This window comes from Chenopodium album, chromosome 15 (assembly GCF_948465745.1).
Source record: "Chenopodium album chromosome 15, dcCheAlbu1.1, whole genome shotgun sequence".
Taxonomy (NCBI): Eukaryota; Viridiplantae; Streptophyta; class Magnoliopsida; order Caryophyllales; family Amaranthaceae; genus Chenopodium; species Chenopodium album.
Genome location: NC_137848.1, coordinates 6,152,646 through 6,171,714, shown reverse-complemented (window position 1 = coordinate 6,171,714; position 19,069 = coordinate 6,152,646). Strand labels below are relative to the sequence as shown.

General features: G+C 30.7%; 2 protein-coding genes across 2 annotated transcripts; one reads left to right on the top strand and one right to left on the bottom strand.

The window, feature by feature from the left end:
• The first annotated feature begins 264 nt into the window (after positions 1-264).
• LOC145581720 (protein neprosin-like) lies at positions 265-7,925 on the top strand. Its single transcript, XM_081638747.1, has 7 exons — positions 265-1,151; positions 1,451-1,537; positions 1,648-1,863; positions 3,736-3,900; positions 4,348-4,401; positions 5,306-5,452; positions 7,435-7,925. The coding sequence occupies exons 1-7, from the start codon at positions 750-752 to the stop codon at positions 7,810-7,812; spliced, it is 1,449 nt and encodes a 482-aa protein (XP_081494873.1). The 5' UTR covers positions 265-749; the 3' UTR covers positions 7,813-7,925.
• Positions 7,926-14,666: 6,741 nt separating this feature from the next.
• LOC145581719 (large ribosomal subunit protein mL101 (rPPR4)-like) lies at positions 14,667-17,980 on the bottom strand. Its single transcript, XM_081638746.1, has 2 exons — positions 17,699-17,980; positions 14,667-16,029 (listed from the first exon to the last, which is right to left on the bottom strand). Exons 1-2 carry the CDS (start codon positions 17,924-17,926, stop codon positions 14,785-14,787), a joined length of 1,473 nt encoding a protein of 490 aa, XP_081494872.1. The 5' UTR covers positions 17,927-17,980; the 3' UTR covers positions 14,667-14,784.
• Between the last annotated feature and the right edge of the window lie 1,089 nt (positions 17,981-19,069).

Genomic DNA, 19,069 nt, shown 5'->3' with positions numbered 1-19,069 from the left:
TAGATTAGAGAGGATGACACAAAGAACATCTAGGGAAGTGAGAAAGAAACCTCCCTTAAAGCAAAACAACCCAACTTTAGAACCTCAGAAAATCCCAGTGTAATTCCCATTTGTCTTCAAGACCCAAGCAAAGAATAACAACAACAAAATTAAAATTAAAATAAATAACCAAAATATTTCTTAGATTAGGACCATATTGTAATTGCTTATAAAAATAACCACAAAAAAGCTAAAGTTTTGCAGTCTATGTATTGGAGACTGGAAACATAACCCCACGCCCCATTCTCTCTCCTCTTATGTTTAATCATAAATCAAAATCATAATGTTTAGATTTCATACAAACTTTATATTATAAAGTAATTTTAATTAAAATATAACATGTTTTGATCATAACACCCCATTGTATTAATACCTCCAACCCAACTCCACATGGGTTATTCAACAATATAAACCCAACCCAAATTTTCATTGGATTCATACCATTTTTAATTAACCCAACTCTAAATTTCTCTCTCTAAAATTCTGTCTACTAAAATCAAGAAAGTAGTGCAGTTATTATAGAGTATAGAGGCAGTAGAATAGAAGCAAGTATTCATTTTGTTTGTCATTTTAGCTATTCTAAACCTTGGAAATAGTGTTTTAAAGATTGTCATTAAAACCCCCCAAAAAAAAAAATTTAAATTTATATTACCCAAAATATACATTTTCTTGGATATATATTTATATACTATTTCTTGGTGTCATATATTATGAAATATGGTTGTGTAGAACTAAAGAGAAATAAACAAGGAAGCCAAGAAGAAGAAGAAAAGGAAGGTTTTTTGTACCATTATACAAGAAGAAGACAACATAAATGTGGACAAAATATGAGAAAAAGCAAAGATTATAGTAATATTTCTTCAATGGGTGTTATGGAATGTAGTTGCTGTTTGTTGAAGATTTCCTCAATCATTCCCATTGTTGGTGTAATGTTGCTACTTGTTTGTTCTTCTCTGATTTCCCCTGTTTTATCGACCTCGGAAACCGGCATTGCCAATGATAAACCAAGAAATGATACTCAGAGTTTTCGCCCTGGTGAGGAAGCTCAGAAGTTAAAAAGAGTCAGACAACATCTCAAGAGGATCAACAAAACTCCAATTAAAACTATTCAAGTATTTTCTCTTTTTCCTTCTCTCTGTTTTCCCCTGTTTTTGTTGGAATGATGTTGCATTTATGTCATTTTTCAACTTTGCTCAAATAGTTTGTATTATCAAACTTTCTATTTTTAAACTATCCATTTCTTTGCTATGTTAGAGATAAAACTGTGAACAACTGAACATTCAGATTCAGCTGCCGCATTACTAGTTCAAATTACACTATCAGCGTGACAACTAATTTCAAATCCTTGCAAATACTACTAGCATGGTGTTATATGCATTATTAACATTTTTTGTTTTGGATTTGGTGACAGAGTGTAGATGGGGATCTTATAGATTGTGTATTAGCACATCAACAACCAGCATTTGATCATCCAATGTTAAGAGGTCAAAAACCATTGGTAAGTTTCATTATTTTTGGACATATAATCATAATAAAACCTTATTAATATGATTTTATATTATTGTCATTGTTAATTTTATGATTAATATTATGAATTTTTTTTTTCAGGAACCACCAGAGAGGCCAAAAGGGCATGAAAGAGAAGGAAAAATATATGAAGAAAGTTTCCAATTATGGCATGTAACAGGTGAAGCATGTCCAGAAGGAACAATTCCAATTAGAAGAACAAATGAAGAAGAAGTGATGAGAGTTAGCTCTGTTAGAAGATTTGGAAGAAAACCCAGAAAATTTGTTAGAAGAGATTCAACTGGTTCTGACCATGAGGTAATTTTTATTTTCTTTTTAATTGTAAATGGTCTTGAACCCCTCCAAAAATATTTGAAAATTTATAAAGAAACCAAAAAAAATTGTATTTTGAAACTAATTTACTTATTAATAAAAGTACTCCCTCGGTCTCTCTAAATTCTTCCTGATTTGATATGTTTTATGAGAGAATCACCGTCCAAATATTAAATTAAGAGAGATTTTTTCTTCTAATTTGTAAATGTTCGAGTTTGTTAACGAATAACATTCGAGAAATATTGAAGTATGAAGGATATCTCGTGAATTTCGTAATGTTTTTGATAATATCGTTTACGAGTAATTGAATAGAAATTAGGATTACTAAAAAAATTAGGGGAAAGAAAAGGCATAGTGCTCAAGTTTGTCCATCATTATCACCACAAGGGTCATAGTGAACACAAGGCAAAGGGGTCAAAAGACACTGGAAAAGAGCTTATTAAAGTTTGTTATTGTCCCACAATTTGTTTTCTATGAAGAATTTAAATTATTTCTTAAAAAAAAATTGTAATCCCTATTTCATTGATTTAGCCTTACAAGCTAAGATTACAATGTACTAACAATAGTTTGATTTCATAGATTGGAATTCAAATTTCATAATTATTTTTTTCATAATGTTAGTCACTCGAGAAAAGAAAACAAACAAAATCATTAACGTTTCACAATGTCTAGTGTCTATAACCTCTACTACTCTAGGAAATAAGCGATTAAAATTAGTTTAAGAGGTGCTAAAAGAAATTTTGTTATATTTTCCTCAATGATGATAATTAGTGTACCTAACAATAATACATGTAACACGAACATTGCAATCATTTTATCTGGTATAAAAAGACTAATTCGTTTTTTGCCTTTTTATAAAAAGAATGATTTCATAACCATTCATGAAAAATACTCCAAAGTAAAGTGTTTTAATCATTCCAACATCTTTTTATATGTAAATAAAACACAAATAATGTACAATAGAAATTTACATACTCTGTAATTTATTTTTTTTATTTTTATTTTTATTTTTATTTTTTTTTTTTTTTTTTTTGAGGAAATAGAAATTTACATAAGGTAAGAATGTAAGATAGTAAGATACCAATGCAAATTATCTTATTATCATTCAGAAAAAACATAAAAAAATTATTTGATTTTCATTTAGAAATAAATGAGGGTGTTGACTATTGAACCATGTCGTCATATCAAAATTAATTTACCAACCCTCCAAAAAAAAAAAAGAAAAAGTAAAAAAGAAAAAGAGGGAAAACTTAAATGTGAATCAGAAATGTTGGTAAGACAGGATTTGAGCAAACTGAGTGACTTGAATTTTTATGACTGAAAAAGAGAAGGGAGAAAATTTATGATAGTTGGTTGTTCTTTAATTTCAACTCATTTAATTTTAGACAGGTTGCTTCTTGTAGTAACTCCTCACTCTCATGATTTTCTTCATTTAGTTTGCTTTCATATATTTGTCCCTCGTATAATGACTTCAAATCGATTGCCTTGATGACATTTTCTGCAACTTTATCCATCATTATATACCATGCTTTGAAGATCAACCGTATAATATATACATACTTCCCCGTCTCTAAAAGTTCTACTCCGTAAGGTTTAAATTATATTGATAAAAACTTTTTAAAGTCGTTCTGAAAGTGTACGTTATTTATAGTCTATATATACTTCAATACAATATATACGTGTGAATTTCCATTTTCCACTAATGTAGAATTCCATGTATTCAAATTAATCGTGTTTGGCTAACCATAGCCCTTAAAAACGACAAATTTCATATAACATCGTGTGATAACTTTGAATGACACGTGATTTAGTAACAATTAATGTATTGAACATCTAATTGTTATTGTGATTAAACAGCATGCAGTGGGATATGTATCTGGACAACAATATTATGGAGCAAAAGCAAGTATAAATGTGTGGTCTCCTAGAGTGGCTAACCCCTATGAATTTAGCTTATCTCAAATGTGGGTCATTTCTGGTTCATTTGGTGATGATCTTAATACAATTGAAGCTGGTTGGCAGGTATATATGTTATTTATTTCCTTCATTTTAATTTCATGACTTGTTTTTTGATAAAATATATTTTATTCAGGGTTTTTGTATAAAAGATTTTGCTAACGAACACTCCCGGGGCGTCGGATAAGCATTTATATATTACTTAAAATGATATTAATTTGGGAAAGCATGATAAAATCATGCATCGATCGGTGTAATTAATGTTAATTTTAATTTAATCTTTCTACTTTTAACTAGCTTATCTAATGCCCTCGGGACGTTCGTTAGCTTTTGCTTTATATAAATATTATACTATTAATAATCACTTCAAAATTAAATTGACATTATTAGAAGTTGACAAGTAGTGTTATTTATGGAAATTTATTGCTGACTACGTCACATCCAACAACCTTTCAATTACTAAATAGGGGGTCAACATTCGTGGCTAAAACTATGTATTGAATTCTGTTTCAGGTTAGCCCGGAGCTCTATGGTGACAATTATCCTAGGTTCTTTACTTATTGGACGGTAAGTCACATTACCCTTTTTTCATCTACTCGTTTTATTTTATGTTTCATAAAAAACTCATTCGGTTAATAACATTTTTACATTACATTGTACGTAAATTTGGATTTTTTTTTTTTTTTTTTTTTTTTTGACAAGAAAAAAAATTTCATTAATGAAAGATAGTCAAATGACATTTTCAAACAAATCCTAGGAAATCTAAAATTCCAATACAAGTACAAATCACCTTAGAACTAGTTACATTGCAGATTCGATCAACGATCGCCTTAATTAAAATCTTCATCCGAAGCAATACAATCTGTGAATTAGCTCTAATTCGGCTTGAGATTTCTAAATTTACATATAGTGTTGAATTTTGTGGACCAAAAGACCAACACGATGAATGATTTTTTTTTTTCTTCTTGTGCTAGTCATAGCAGTACTTGAAAACTACTCCGTAAATTATTAAAGCCTATCAATAATGCTTTTAAATACATTTATAGCGCCTATAAGGCTATAATGTGACAGTCTATTTGATAGAGAATATATTTACCGAATATATTAATATTCCTGCTGATAGAGTATATAATATATTCTTGGGCCTTAACCATCAGCTTAAGTTTTTTTATTGAGATGGTCCATTAACATGATATCGAAGCCAACGTGACATAGAGGTCACGGGTTCGAATCTCATCTACCCCTCCTTCAAAGTGGAATTAATGATGGTTGAGGCCCAGAAATATATTATATACTCAATCAGTTGCGATATTATTTTGTTATAGTGTACATAGATTATTATCGTATTAATTGTACATATCTCTAATAGAATGGTATGTGTACCCTCTAAATGCTACATTAATGAGAATACCCTAATCGAGGAGAATTATATTACATAATCTTACTCTGATGCCTGTAATTGATATGGCAGAGCGATGCGTACCAAGCCACCGGATGCTACAACTTGTTATGCTCAGGATTTGTTCAAACTAATAGTAAGATTGCTATTGGAGCTGCAATCTCACCAACATCTTCATACAAAGGAGGACAATTTGACATTAGCTTGCTAATATGGAAGGTAAACAACTTTATCATGATTTTTTAAATGCTATAGTAGAAATATTTAAACAGAAATCCCCAAATTGCTTTTAAGTTGGTATCTTTGCAAAAAATAAGGTAATTAAGAAATCGTGCTTTCAACAAAGATACCATAAATAATTAAGCTAAGGGTATATATATTTCGTGGATACATTGTTTATCATTGTAAGTACACTATTAAGTATTGATTTAAAATTGAAAAATCTATATTTATTTTTTAAAAGTTGTGACAATTTTTCTCCGTCATTCTGAAATGTACATGAATGGAGGGAGTAATTGAAATACGAAGTACATCATAACATGACTAGATATATGTTGGCAAAATGAATGAACAAGGACCACAATGATGCTAGTCATGAAAATGCCATAAAACTTCTCATTCAAGGCTAAGAGTTTACTCATTTGCTAGACATAAGGCACAAACAAACATGCCTAAAGCACCAATTATATTTTAGGAAAGAATCAGGATTTATATAACTTTACTTACTCTTCATGGAAACATCATCAAACCTTCCTACCTAAAAATTCTTTTATTGCCTCGTTGTTTCGAATTTATATTGCACGCGTGCACTAGATTAAGTTAGTGCTTTCTTAATTTGTCTTTTTTTTTTCTTTTTTTTTTAAGATATACATATGGATTAGAAAAAATATTTTAAATAATTATTTTGTTTTTTTTAAAAAAAAAAGAAAAAAAGAAACTATGATACACTTTGTCCCTTGTGCTTTTTTTTCAACTTTGCAAGATTCTATTCTCTTTCTTCTTTTGTACATGGAAAGTTAACAAACGAATATTACTTGTATAGAAAGTCATCAAAATTACGCTATTTTGAATATTAGATGAAGAATTCATGTAATTTTATTATAAGTGTGAAATTGAATGATGGTAAGATTTTCTTAAATAAAATTATGGATGATTTTCCTATTCTTACTATTTGACCATCCAATAATTAATAACAATAAGATGTTTACAATTATAAGGTTTTTTTTTTTTTTTTTTTTTTTTAACGTTATTGAGTCCAACAATATATATATATATATATATATATATATATATATATATATATATATATATATATATATATATATATATATATATATATATAATCCTCAATTTGATGTAAAATTTGACTAAATGCAGGTGAAAAAGTTATGATAGGGTCATTCAATAGTTGGAACATTTTTTAATTTAACAATACTATACTTAGAATTATTTTATAATTATTACCACTGATAGTTCAAGTTATTATTGTACATGTTGTAGTGTTTAAATATCTTATTATTGAATGAAAGTATAAAATAAAATGGATGTGATATGGTACCACAAAACTACGTATGTAAAGATTCTTGTACAAGTATTTCTTAGTATATTAGAAGAAAAAATGTCACAAATAAGAGAAAGAATTAATTATCAAAAACTTTAGTTTGTAATATTTTCAAATACACGACTATATGTTTTACCGTTGTAATTATAATTTGTTTATGCTTAATTATTACTTTAATGAACGTAGTGTCTGAGTTCGAGGCCTTAACCATATCAACTTAAATTATAGTATAATCTAGCAACTTAGTTTGTACGGCTAATCACTTCTATGTTTTCCCGCATCAATTTCGCCTAGTTGTTGCTACCATGCACATGGGTTAGATCTATATATAAGATCATGCATAACTTTTCTCTTAATATTTACATGTAAAACATTACATATACATCTATGCATATAAGTATATCACTATAATAGAATCCATGAGTGTACTTGTATTCGGATTATGAATAACAAATTAAGAATGAAAATCTCACAATAAAAACATTAGGTGATTGAAAAATACATGCACGATAATGCCACACGTCATTCAGTATTGCTATCAGGGATATAACGTTTTTATATGTATTAATTGTCTCTAGAGTTATGTTTAACATATTTTTGACTTAACTTTGTAACCCGTTTTGTTATCTCTTCTTTTCAGGATCCTAAACACGGAAATTGGTGGCTTGAATTCGGATCCGGGGTCTTAGTCGGGTATTGGCCCTCATTTTTGTTCACCCACCTAAGAGACCATGCAAGTATGGTACAATTTGGAGGGGAAATAGTGAATTCAAGGACAGGAGGTTTCCACACTTCAACTCAAATGGGAAGTGGTCATTTTTCAGGGGAAGGCTTTGGAAAAGCATCCTATTTTCGGAATTTGCAAATAGTAGATTGGGGTAATAGTTTAATTCCATTATCCAATCTCAAAGTTTTGGCTGATCATCCAAATTGTTATGATATTAGAGGTGGTATTAATAATGTTTGGGGTAATTATTTTTATTATGGAGGGCCTGGAAGAAATGTTAGATGTCCCTAACAAAATTTTTAATCACAAATATTTTATTTTTTTGGGTGCCTTTATCTTGGGGTTTGGTCAAAATTGTGCATGGGGTTTGGGCTATTCTATAGTTTTTTTTTTTTTTTTTTTTTTTTTTTTTTTTTTTTTTTTTTTTTTTTTTTTTTTAAAAGAAAAGTTTTGGTTCTTAATTAGGTTAATAGGTGATCCATTAATCACACTGCTTTTAGGAAGCATTTGTATAAATTTTATTGCGGAAAGGAAAAAAAGTGAATATAATATGGTTTGTCCTTCTTTATTTCTCGTCTTTGTTCATTCTTTTCTTTGTTTGTTTGTTTGATATGCGAAGTATATAAAATTCTTTTTTTTTCTTAAAAATAATCTATTTATTAATGGAAAATAAATCTAACACGTAAAACTTATTTTAGTGAAATAGAATGACTCGTAATTTTTTGAGCTAGGTGGAGATTTTTTTAAGAAAATGTAAAGTATTGGTGATAATCCGATCGAAAGGCTGAAAAAGATAATCGATCATTGATGATGCAATATGATCTTGTGGCAAAGTACTTGAATGGCATGAATTCTAATAATATCATATAGGCCAAACACAATTATTACAAGTACTTCAATTGCTAGGACATGCTTCTTTGAGTACTTGGAAACGTGAGATTATATGCTGTTTATATTTTGAATAATTTTTTTTTTTTGACCCAAGAATAATTGTTTTTTCTAAAGAAATTAAATCATGATTTACAAGCAAATAACTCATGATGTAAAATTTAGAGTGACTTAATATAAAAGTTAGCCAAGTGTAGTAATATGAAGCAAAATAACTAAATGCTACCTCTAGTTATCGCTTATTAGTATATCCTACAAAATTCTTTGATTGATTATGATTAAATTAATACGAATAATATATAACTTTGCATATGTCCTTTCTTATATGCAATATGTGCTAATTGAATATAAATTCTTTGTTTAATAATATTTCAGTAGTATATCACTCATATCTATTGGTAACTTGATACTTGTATAAGACCATATACTGCGTATTTTATGAGTTTAATTGAACAATGGTGGTCACAACTAATTTTTACATAGTACTTCCTATGAAGTAATTTTTTATTGTACACAAAATATATGGAACGTCGTCTAATCTATTGTCATAAACTTAGTTCATTATTGTTATATACGCAATTCATTCAATTAAATTAATTAGCTTTAATTAAGTAAATAAGGAATTTCTTCATAATTTCATAAATATCCAAATGTAAACACGAAAATAAGTTAGTGCTCATATTTTTTTTTTTTGAACGGGAAATAATAATATCATTAAATAATAGTCATACGGTATCTACAATAATAAAGATATGTAAACCACAGATTCAGAGAAAATATCATAACTTTTACAATCAAAATCATAACTAATTTGCATATTTGGCATAGGTTATACTCCACTGCTTCGAGCTTGACGCGAGCAATGATTTTTGATGTCTTTGCATCTTTACAAGTTGAGACCTCCGCAATCTGCGCTAATATTTTGATCGACCAGTTGATGACAAATCTCAGACCCATAGGAATCCAAATCACCTTCCCAATTAATTTAAGAACCCTAAAAATAAAATTCCTACCCATGGATGAGAATCAAAATCCCAAAAAATTAGAACAGATTCTCACATATGGAGAGAACAAAACAAAACAAACAAACCAAAACGTAAAACAAAATAAAAAACTAAATTGAATTAAAGAAAAAGGGTCGAAAATAGTCTAATTTCCAAAAGAAAATAGACTATTTTCGGCCTAAACGGCCAAAAAAACTAAAACCTCAGAAGAGAGAGGAGAGAGAGGAGAGAAAAAAAAGTAAGTGAGTATTCATGCTCTTATGTTAATTATATGGATTGCGAAAATAATTATAAATGGACATTTAGACATTGATAGTTGTGCATCAATTTACACGCATAATGCTTATTTGTAATCCTTACAAAATACTCCCTCCGTTTTTTATTTTTAATGTATCACTTTGACTTTTGCACTATTCACAGTTGAATTAATTTTTTCACCTCTATAAAATTACAATAGATATTATTATACTCCCTCCGTTTTTAAATATTTGCTCTATTTTTCTTTTTCGGCCGTTTTTAAATACTTGCTCCATTTCCTTATTTGAAAAGCTTTTACAATATTTAATTAATTTCTCTCACCTAGTGAACTCACCATGAATCATATTCTATTAATTTTATATTCTCTCTCCTCCAATTCTCTCCACTACTTCTGCTTTTTACAATTTTTTTTATTATTTCACCTACCCCACTACCTCCATATTTTATTACTTTCTCAAATTTCTCCTATAACTCCGCTCATGGAGAAATGGGGCAAATATTTAAAAACGGATGGAGTATAACATATCATTAGATTAGTCATATGCCTAGTTTCATAATATAATTTTGTTACAATTTTTACTAATAGCTAATTAAAGATATTAATGCTCAAAATTGTGTCTCGACAAATATACCGATCAAAGTGATGCATTTAAAAAAAATAAAATAAAAAAAGTAATAGTTATGGAATAACAAACCATGTCAAAAGGTCATAAAGCAGTCCACTTTCAATCCCAATAGCACAAGAATACAAGATTGTCTATTTTTGACACACCATAGCAACTACCCCAACAATAACTCATAGTATCGTGATGTTGGCCTGTTGGTTACGGTGTAGAGTATGAACAACCCTTTTTTTTTTTTTTGACGAGTTGATTGTTTCTATTTATGATGTGTCAATTCAAGTCCTTTTCAACATAAAGATGACAATAAATGCATGAATATACCCTAATTAAATCGATAATGGTTTAAATTCTCTACTCAGTCTCTTAGAATAATTTCGAAAATACGTACAATCCAGCTAACAATTCTAAGAGCCTGTTCTCTTCAACTTAATTTTAATTCAGTTCAGTTCAACTTCAATTAGTTCAGTTCAGTTCAGTTTATAATTTCCTTCTCTCATTAACAATTCAGTTTAGTTCATTTCAGATCCAATCAGTTCAATTCAGTAAATCAGAACAGGCTGTAAGCTAGCTAGTTTCCTGTTTCACCTAATCGAAATGCCTTTATAACTAATCGTGCTTGCTAATTAAGTAAATAAATACTTGGACAAGATAATTGCAAGTGAAAAAGGGTGTAATTAAAGAGAGGTGTAATGAATGCGAAGTACTCCATAGTATTAATTAATTGGGAGGCATTTTGGCAGCAAAATTATCGGACTTTCATGATGAATATTAGTGATCATAACTAGACTACGAGGAATGATACACAGAGCAAATTAAATGATATAATAAGCCTTCAATTTAAGTCAAATTTGGTACACCACATGTATAGAATTAAATGTCTCCCATGAGATTGAATCATTACTTAGGAAAAGGACACTATACATACATAAACTAAAGGAAGCAATAGAAATTACACATAAATGTCGATCTGGTAGATGTATAAGATATACTTGTATTTGATTAATTGAGTACAATAAACAAAATGAAGTAAGAAAATTTTGATTAATGAGTCGGACAAAATAAAGGCTCGTATTAAATCAATGTTATTGTGTTACTAAGGGCTTGTTCTCTTCATCTTAATTTCAGTTCAGTTCAGTTCAGCTCCAATCAGTTCAGTTCAGTTCGGTTAAGTTTAGTTTAGTTCAACTCAATTCAGTTTATCAAAACAGACCCTAATTACTACTCCGTGTATGCTATTGAGTTAAAAAAAATGAATATATTTTAATTCAAAATACAATTAATTAGCACACAACTTCGATCAACCCCCTGCAAGTTCACCATTGAGTTGAATGAAACAAATAAAACCTATACTTCAAGCCTTAGCTATATATTAGCATAAATTTTTGATAAGTTTGTTAGTCTTCTAACATAGTATTAGAACCAGTGTCCGAAGAATTAAAATCAAGGGTTCAAATCTCATCCTTGATCCACCCTCCTTTTAATTAAGTAGAATATTTACCTTTAGATACTAGTTGTTTAACAAAGATTCAAAGTATGTATGTAATTAACTGAAGTCATGAGTCAAATTAGTTGGTCAACTTGTTTTCCTGTATATTTTTTAGTCAAAGTTTTTGTAATAAATTCATTCCAAGCATTTTTGGATTTAGGGTCAAAATTCTGTGGGTTAAGTTAACCTAGCTTCTAGTCTTTACGTGAAATCTTATTGAGCTCTAAATATAATTTAATAGATCTTTTTGTATCTAGTTAAAATTATGAGATACACATATTATACACTCCCTATCAAAATAATTAGTTTAATGCGGAGTGTATACAACTTCTTAACTTCTTTTCAATAAAACTTAACTGTTGAGCTCCTATAATTAAAAACACCGGTCATTAATAGAGTAATCATAGCCTGGTAATAATTTAGCTGATGCTAAATTCACCTTAAATGAAAGTTGTACATTTAAATTACAAATCCTTTTTCATTATATTTTTTTTCATCATTTGCCTAAATCAAGGGAACCAATCATGTAATTTTCCACTTTATTTTCTTGAAAAAACAGGAAAATGGAAGCATCTTTTCCCACTTCCAATAGCAAAATCAAGAGGTCGAGTATGAAATCAAAGCACAAATATACTATTACCATATTTACATTATCACTCACGACAACATCAAAGAAACTGACCCAACTTCGTAGCTTCAACGGCAAGTTGTTTTTGATTAGATTTATTTATTTATTAAGGGTGTAAAGTCAAACTTGTAAACAAATTATTAAAAAAATGAAAAGAGAATAATCTAATGATTTTGACTTGGATTCTAAGCGACTACGTCGGATCATGTAGGAGTATCTATTGAATTGTAATTAAAAACAATTAGACAGACAAAGCATGGGGATCGGAAGGTACGGTGTTGCTAGTATGTATGTACGTGCTGATTTTGAAGCGCAACTTCCGGTTGCTATGTTGACTGTTGGCATTGAATGGAGATCGATTGAGGTTATCTTTAGTCGAGTTTAATCCAATCCATCAACGGACAAGAGTGTTTTTCTGTATACAATTAATTGAGTATTATATTTTGTGTATAGTATAACAAAGTTAGCGTATTTGTCAATTATATGTATATGATTGATTGTGCGGTTACTATTCTCTATATAAATGATATTTTGTGTATGGTAATATGGGAATTATATTTGCGTCAATTGAAGTTGTGATTACTAGAAAATGGGAGTTTATCAGCGAAATTAGCTCAACTTCCAAATGTTTTACACTGCTTGGTTTGATTAAGATGGGTCTGGATGATTATTATTTGGGCCATGATTTTCCATGTCTGATAATTATATTTTGAAAAAGTCCACTAGTTGACTTAGACCCATGAGTGTTACAAGCATTGTAACCCTCAGTATTGAAACTTTGAAAGAATTTTTCCACAATGTAATCAGATGAGAATACCAAAGAAAAAAAAGTTTTAATTTTAGAGATACGATTACATCATTCGTAGTCAAAACAAATCATAATACGACCATAGGATATTGCTTTCCTCATTAATCTCACCAGCTTAATAACATGCCTTTGTCTTAGCCTACAAGGGCTATAGGGTTTGGGATGAGCCTCGGCCAAGGAGCCGGTAAGGAGAGCACCTCCACCTGACCTCAATCGAGTCCAGGGCACACAGTTGGCCTAAGGAAATTCTCCTCAATTGAACCCCAGGCATATGCTTGCCTTGGCGATTATACCATCCATAATCTTGGATTACTCAAAATCTGCTAATCTTTTCAATTTTGTAGATGCTATGCTTTCTTGTTCTTATGAAGTAAAATCAATCAATCAATAACTATATACTAAAAGACACACCAACAATGACACATGTCATCTTCTGGTATGTCATTTAAAAACAAATGTTTTACATATTTAAGTAATAAAAGATTTAATGTATCTTTCCATAAAACAACATATTGACAACTATATACTTAAAAAATAATATAAAAAATAATATTTTTAACATAATTTATGACATATGGAGTATATTTTTAGGAAACACATTTTATGTATTACATACGTTAATTACAATAAGATTTATTCTTAATTATGTAATAGAAGCTACAAACTAAACCAATGAAATACAAATATCAAATCAACAAATGATGCTTTTTGTTATTTCCTTGAATAATTTATGAATATAATTTTAATCAAGTACTCCGTAATACTCTATGGATACTTCAATAATACTTGCCAAGAACGACACATGTTGATTATTCTTAATGTTATTTTTTCCAATTAATTTTTTTGTTGTTCTTTAGCATTCAATTGATATAAATATAGCATACGAAAGTCATAAAATTATATAGTGTTAATTTAAAAAGTAGTTATTTTAAATTATCATGCATAGCACGGGACCTAACCTAGTTTACTAATATAATGATTTGTTAACCCACCAATATATTCTAACCTCGCTGAGTCACTGGTTGCCGGTGGGTGCCGTGCAATTTTAGATGCAGATCAAGATAGTGACAGGGAACTTGGTCAAAATCAGTTTTGTAAGGTGATGACTAAGATGCATATAGATAACTTTATTTCAACAATATGTCGGAAAATGAATTACCAAAAATTCACTCATAAAATCCCAGGTCCTAAAAATACAGTTACATAAATATTCTCAGACATGCTAAGTTGCAAGTATCAACGTCAATCAGTGAACCAGAGTATCAATGTCAATCAGCGAACCAGAGAGTTCTGCCATCAGCATACAGGCTAAGAAAGGACACAGAATTCCATTTCATTTCAGATGATGCAGACTGCAGAGCCAACAACGAAAAGTAAGGAATATACCTGCTGAACTGCTGATGAACAAATTTGGGAACAACAATTTTGCGCAAACACATCCAAGAGAGAATTAGCCACAAAAACAGGCCATATCCAATTATCCATTATTGAAACAACAACAGTTGGCATAGTAGCTATCAACTAGCCAAATTTGTAAGTGCAAGAATTACAGGTCAAAAAAGGGAGACTCATTCAACGGTAATTGCCTCAAGCAACTTCTTACTTGCCTCATTCACCTCTACATTTTCCATCTTCAATCGGCGATGCAGGGAAGGACTAGTCTTTCCAGCGGCTGCATATGTTCTTATCAATGATTCATATGCTTCTGCCCCCAAGTTATCCACAGCATTTCTCACAAGCTCCAGAAAACTTTCAGCCCCATCAACATCCTTATTTTGTTCAAAGAGCTGCATCATTGCATTGATCATTTCTACAGGTGGAACCCACTTAGTCCCATCTCCCCTACCATTGCTTATTGCATTTTCAACACAATCAACCGCTGACTTAGTTTCCCCTTTCTTCAAATGATAATCCAGAAAGATCTCCCACGTTTTAGCATTAGGTTTAGCCCCTCTACTTCCAGCACACTCTTTGAGCTTTTGAGCCTTTTCTAACAAACCATCTTTGACGTAAGCTCCAATGAGTGCATTTGCTATACGAATATCATAAAGTGTACAGCCAGATTCCCATTCCTTAAAGCATTTCTCAGCACCTGGTATATCTTTCAAGTTGACCAAAACCTGAATCATATTCAAGTAAGCAATATTTGGAGTTTGAGGAAAGGCAAGCCTTAAAGAGCGCCAAACACGATAAACCTCAACCAAATTCCCAGTTCTACCATATAGAGTAATGAGAAATTGGTATGGTGAGAGTGCTTTTGAAGTGTTCCGCTTCTCAAGCTCCTTAAGAGCATTCTCAGCCTTGTCCGACATCCCAGCATCAACATAAATTGATGCTAGATTGCTGTATGTTGTCCAATCTTCGGCCACTCGTCCATCCCGCTTCATCTCATCCAAAACTCTCTCAACTCCATCAATGTCATTAGCAGCTGCTAAAGCTCTCATCCAGACATTATACGTGTATATTTGTAGCATAATATTAGAGGCCTTCATTTCTTGTGCCAGAGCAGGTACTCTTTCAGGCTGACCACTTTTTGTGTACATAGTCATCAGGCTGTTGTAAGACATGGCTGTAATAGGCAGACCGAGTTCCTTCATCTTCTCCATAAGTGCTTCAGCTTTATCAGAGTTCAAATCCTTGCAGTAGCAATTAAGAAGGGCACCATAACACTCTATGTATTTTGATGATTCAGGAAGATCAACAAAATAATTCTCAGCAGCAGTAATGCCGTGAGTCTTGGCAATAAGATCAAGGTGGATAGCTTGGTCACTTAATGTCATGTTCATGCCCCTACTAGCCATAGTGTCTGAAAGCTGCATAGAGGTAAACCACATCAATTTACTACCATAGTACCATGGAGAATTGTGATGAGAAAACAAAATTGGAAAGGTAAAAGATAGGGAAAAAAAGGATCACCACTCATTACCAATAACAAGAAAGCATGCAACTACAACTATGCTATCATAAGATGAGCATATAATATTCCTATAAAATTATAGTCTGGGTTGCAATGGACGATTAGATAGTCATAACTATGCTACTAGCTATTAGTATACTTCATAATCATATCAGTACGTAATATTATTCGAAAAATTAATCATAAAATAAGTATACTAACAAATGAACCTATGAATTCCGGAGTAAGATGAGTGAATAAATCTTTGTTAGAACCTAATTCAACTAAAGGATTCCATTACATAATGTTCCATCAGTATTTTAATCGCTTTTGTACCCTGCAAATTATTAAGCTCTCCACCAAATGATAAGAGCTTTTGATTATAGTATATGCGAGACAGAGGAGGGAAAGGAGACTAAGAGAGCAATCTTAGCAGTAGAAAAAGTTATGCAGAGCACTCAATGGAAATTTTAATGCAGAAAGAATTATCTATTAACATAACAATGTAAAAATTAAACAATATTAAGGTATAAAAAAATAGAAGTGCGGGACAGTAACAGCAAGTGGCTCCAGCATTTCCTGAGGGTTATAAGGGAGGAGCGCATCAATTCCATTTACAGTTCTTCTAATGCAGTGGGATGTCTTCTTTCTAAGGATGGCTCTTTGCATACTAGAACCAAAGTTACTCTAAACTAACTCTATTATTGTTAATTTTAGCCATAGCCCAAAGGTTTATGTAAACTGATTTTTTTATTCCTAATTTCTTATATTACTTTTCTAACATGATTTTATCTAGTTCACATAACAGCCTAGTATATTTATTAGATTCCAATTGCAAACAGAAACCAAACTCCATAAAATCCAGGTCATTTTAGAGTACTATACAGGAAGATACAGATTTATGAGGTACAAGGGTTTAAGGGCATCCAAGGAAAAAGGAAAACCGTATTGGACTATCCTACACAGACTTCCAAAGGTCTTGCCTCTTAAAGGACCAAAGACCACTCGAATAACTAAGGGTGGCCATAGTCAGACAATGCTCAATATCCCTACATTAGATTCTACCTTCTATGTTACTTGTGCTAGAAATCGCATATAATACATTCTGCCTCCCATTTCCGAGAAGAAAGGGCAGCAACTATTCGGCTTCAAAGCAACAAATCCAAGACACCAAACGTACGAAAACTATGAATTCTCAGCTTTGGCATAACCTCCCCCTACCTTCTTCTCAAAACCAACAAAGTGTCTTCAAGGTCAGTGACTACAGCCATTGCATTCTCTAACCACAACAGTTTTCGAACAGAAAAACCCAAGCTCCCACATGACTAATGCAACACAACGATCAATCAACAAATCATTCATCAACTGTTTGCATTATTAACTATACACAAACTGGAGCTTACCAATCAAAAAACTTTCAATAATAAAAAAATACCCATTTGCATCAATAACACTAATTTGTATTAATCTTCTGAAATCACTCACATATTCAATTGGGGAAAAAAAACCCCAAAAATGCACAAATTAAGCTGAAAAACAATCAAAACAAACCCAAAAAAAAAAGAGGAGAGAGAAAAAACAAAGACCTTAAGAGCAGCATAATAATGCTTGCGTTGTCGAAGCTTCTTAATGGTATCACCAACTTCCCATTTGTAAACTTTCTTACGACTTTTGAGGAACTCATTCAATTGATGACGAACACTAACTTCATCTCCGCCATCTTTAAACAGTCTACGATATAAAGCTTCTTCTACGTATCTCTTCGATCTGTTTGCAATGTTCTTCGTCTTCCCTTTCAATGAAATCGACGCCATTTTTCCCCCAGATTTTCGAATCTGAAGAAATTGGGTTTAATTTAGTTAGGGTTTAGGGGTTTTCGGTCAGTTTGTGAAGTAGAACTATTTCATGTTAGTCCAAAAAAAAAAAAAAAAAAAAAAAAAAAATTGAGAGAGAATGAGGTAACATTGGGCCTATAACATGTCCATCCGAAGTAATGGATTGATCAACAAAATTGGGCTAAAATAATATTTAGTGTGAAAATATTTACCTACACCTCACGACAGGGAACACTGCATGCACCTCCCGCCCTCCACGCGTGCCCTGCCCCTCTCCTTTTCATCCATGAAGTTCTCGTAAATTTTTATAATATGTTCATTTCTGTATTGATAAATGTTCATTTTTGTATCATTATATGTTCATTTTTTTAATACAGAGTAATCTGTTCAAATTAATTGTATTTTTAGAATCAATAACATAATGCTAAAAGCGAATCTGAAATGACACTTTGCAGTTGACATGCTCTAATTAAAAAAAATTCCACCACTTTTACTTTCCCTTTTTTTTTTATTACAACTCTTCATGAATATTAATTTATAATCCTTTCAATTTGTTAACTTTATACGAATTATATTCTATATGCATTCAACGAAAATATTTTAACATATCTTTCATAAATTTATAATAGTTATTTTTCTATAATAAACAAACATAAATTACGTATAAGGAAATATATTAGAATAATGTACTACTTCTATATTCTATATCATTCTACATCGTATTTTTCTCTTTGAAAGATTTTTTTTGCTCCAACCAGGATTGACACTTTAGCTTTTATCATATATTTGCTATTTATTTATAATAATAACACTATAATTCAATAAATATAAATAAAAACTAAAAATATAAAAACCTTGGTTATTAATTGTCACAAAAAATAAGTCAATTAAATTGTATAAAATATTTTGCCGATCAAATTAAGTATGCTACTCATATAAAATATTGTGTCATTCAAAACATGCGAACAAAATAGGGACATATGGAGTATATAAGTACATTGCACGGGTTATAATTAACATAAAATTTCATTCTTATATAACCCTATAATCATTAAATTTGCATTTTTTTTAATTGTTTAATGATCAATAACTTTTGATATCAATATAATTTAAAATTCAAGT